At 35.3% G+C, this 3,329-nt stretch overlaps 1 protein-coding gene across 1 annotated transcript in view; it reads right to left on the bottom strand.

Moving 5' to 3' along the window:
• Positions 1–842: 842 nt before the first annotated feature.
• The window catches only part of MEOX2 (mesenchyme homeobox 2), a 66,157-nt gene continuing 63,670 nt past the window's right edge, over positions 843–3,329 (bottom strand). The window contains exon 3 of the mRNA XM_040472527.1: positions 843–2,369. Within this exon, the coding sequence (XP_040328461.1) occupies positions 2,145–2,369 (225 nt within the window). The 3' untranslated portion in view covers positions 843–2,144. The remainder of the gene's footprint in view (positions 2,370–3,329) is intronic.

Here is a 3,329-nt window from a genome sequence, read left to right as displayed (position 1 = left end):
CACCCAAGTAGATGTCATCAGTACAAACACACTTTGTATTGACTCAAGTGATTGATAGAAGAGTGTTTGCTTCATGCCTGGAAGGTGTCAATCTGAATGGTCTTTTCCCCCCAAAGTTAATTCAGAAATACTGCTAACTGCGGTGATTACATTTATTACACAAAGGGAAAAATTTGATGCCAACAGTCTGTTTTTAAATTTCTTCAGTACTTTATACATACCATGCTAGACTAAGTAAATTGAGATTAATCAAATCTATTTTGTCAGTCTCACCATTCTAAAGAAAATAAAATTAAATAAAGTTTTGGAAATTTTTACTGATGACGTTTCTCTATTTCTATTTTCAATTAATTAGTGGGGAGAGGGAGTTACTGGAGATTTCCAAATATTTTATGTTACAATATAGAACAAATGAAAAACAGTATTATAAAGTTATCAGTAAAACTTAGGTATCCAATGTATGTTTATCATGCATGAAACAAAATACGTTAATATAATCCTAAATATTCTTACATTGGTAATGTCCATAAGAATTTGGATTAGCATATTTAGCTTATTTTCATATCAAAAACTCTGGATATTTTGACATAGAAACAATCATTGGATTCATATCTATTATATGTAAGTTTCAAAATGTATGACTGTTCCCTTTACCTCATAACAGTGAATAATACTCCTTTTCCCCTTCCTTTATCTTCAATTTCATAAAATACACACAAAATCCATTTCGCATATTCTTCAAATCAGAAAAGTGACTTAATAAATACGTGTTCTTATATGCTTTTTGATTACTCCAGGATTGATTGGTTTTTTTCATAATAAACAATTTCAGAAGCCAAAAGGAAACTGTAGATGATTCATTTATTATGATCATCTGGATATATACAATGCAGATGAATTTGGAACTTTCTTAAGTGTTTACATCAAAACCTGTAACAATTTAGAAAATCACAGTAGGGAGACCAAAATTATTTACAAAGGGTCATTTATTAAACACTTTTTTTTTTTTTTTACAAAATACAAAGATTGTTGTTCTGCATGAATACATCATATATGAAAAAATAATGTTTTTACTGAATCTAATTTGAAGACATTCAGAATTTTATCTTCTACCAACTTGAGGAGTCAATTTTGCTTTGCAACTTGTCCAATACCATCACCAATCAAGGGAAATATTTTTCTTGTTAATTAAATCATACAACAGCTAGCATTTTCAAGAAATAAAATCAGACAAAGTCTGTCATACAAAGCTCTTTCTGCAAGTTAACTGATTTGCCTATGATCCTAATTTTTTTTGTCAAGCTATAAGATAGGAAGAATTGAGGAGCTAGGTAAGTTTTATAATAATGTATTAGCAGCAGTTGATAGAAAATGCAACATAAGATTTGTTTTGTCTGTGGTACAAGAATATGTCCTATCAGACTCTAATGTATTTTTCTCTACTTGAACACAAGTAAGCACGTGCTGATTGTTTCTGGGATGACAAAATGCATAAACAGACAGGAAGCTGGTTCTGGTTGTCATCGTAAGTGCCTATTTTCATCAGCTAATATGAATGCGTTGCTAAACTTAGTGAAGACAGGAAAATGACTTAAGGGTAATATATACAGAGTTAAAATACATTTTTTATCCACTTAAGAATGATTTCAGGCACTGTGGCTATTCAGGATAAAATGTTTCATGGTTTGTTCTCGATAGCAATTTAAGTGTCAGTGCAAGCAAAAGCAAATACCTGCCCACTGTCATACACATGACCTTGTACATCTGGAATGTTCAAAGCAAGTTTGTCTTCTGCATCTTCACTCTGGAGGCATCTTGAATTAAAAGGTCTCATAGTTTGCTCTTGATAGCAATTTAATTTTCAGTGCAAGCAAAAGCAAACATACCTACTTACTGTCACACACACGACCAACACATCTGGAACAGTCAAAGCAAGTTCACCTCCATCTTCACTGTGGAAGCATCTTTAATAAGTGGCACTTAGTGTAAACCCTCTATAAATCATGAAAACAGACTGGAGATGCCTGAATTTAATAATAATTAAAAATCACTGTCATAGTCATCTCTCTGTGTAAACGATGTTTGAGTAAGGCTTGCCATCACGACATTTCTTTCCTGAGAATGGAGCTGATCCTCTATGTGTATCATAAGTGTGCATGCTCTGAGCTGTGGTCACTGTCGTGGCTGTCTTCATTTGCTAGAGAGTCCCCTGTTTGCTGGAGGGTGGCTGCACCAATCCCCGAGAGCTCGGAAGGGAGAAGTGTTCCCTTTTTGACATTCACCAGTTCCTTTTCTCGAGCTGCAGCTCCTTGCTGCCCTCCTTTTACTCTCTTCCATTTCATGCGCCTGTTCTGGAACCAGACTTTCACCTTAACAAAGAAAAGGAACAAACAGAAGAAAGAAAAACAAGAAAGAAAATGAAATGGGATTTTTCCCCTCCTTTTCTGTCGTCAATGAAAAAATAACTCCTCAAAGACTTAGACAAGGACACTGTGAAGGACTGAATATGAAAATAAACCAGCACTGAATTTAATCAGATCCCATACTGATGATAGTGATTTAAACTTCCAGAAGATGCACACAAAGTACTCTATTTTGTATTTTATGACATACAGTATTAAAAAATAGATGGGAAAGAATGCTGTCATTTTGGGTTGCTCAAGGGTACTTGGCTTTATAAAGAGTATCTATGAATCTCAGCCAACATTTTAAATTTTTTTTTTCAACGTTTATTTATTTTTGGGACAGAGAGAGACAGAGCATGAACGGGGGAGGGGCAGAGAGAGAGGGAGACACAGAATCGGAAACAGGCTCCAGGCTCCGAGCCATCAGCCCAGAGCCCGACGCGGGGCTCGAACTCACGGACTGCGAGATCGTGACCTGGCTGAAGTCGGACACTTAACCGACTGCGCCACCCAGGCGCCCCTCTCAGCCAACATTTTAATAGTTTTCTTGGTCAAACATTTTTTCTTCCCAAGTCCTTTGATTTGACATCCAGCTGTCAATTCCTGAACCAATCTGAAACATACTCAGAGAGCTACTGGTGAAGCTACATCTTAAAGGACCATTCTGGGCCACTGCAGCCCGCTACTGCATTCACAAAGCTGTATGTGACCGTACCACCGGTGTGAGTTCATCTTATAAACTATATATCATATTTTGAACTCTCTCTCTCTCTCTCTCTCTCTATATATATATATACATACATACAACTAAATACACGTGTATATTTCACATCAGCTTTGTAGACATAAGTTTTCCTTCTAAAATTTAATTGAATTTGCCTGATACATTGAAGTTATATATATATATATATATATATATATATA

This window comes from Herpailurus yagouaroundi, unplaced genomic scaffold (genome assembly GCF_014898765.1).
Source record: "Herpailurus yagouaroundi ecotype Mexico unplaced genomic scaffold, PumYag 100, whole genome shotgun sequence".
NCBI lineage: Eukaryota > Metazoa > Chordata > Mammalia > Carnivora > Felidae > Herpailurus > Herpailurus yagouaroundi.
The sequence above is the reverse complement of the archived record's forward strand: the minus strand, read 5'-3'. Positions and strand labels throughout refer to the sequence as shown.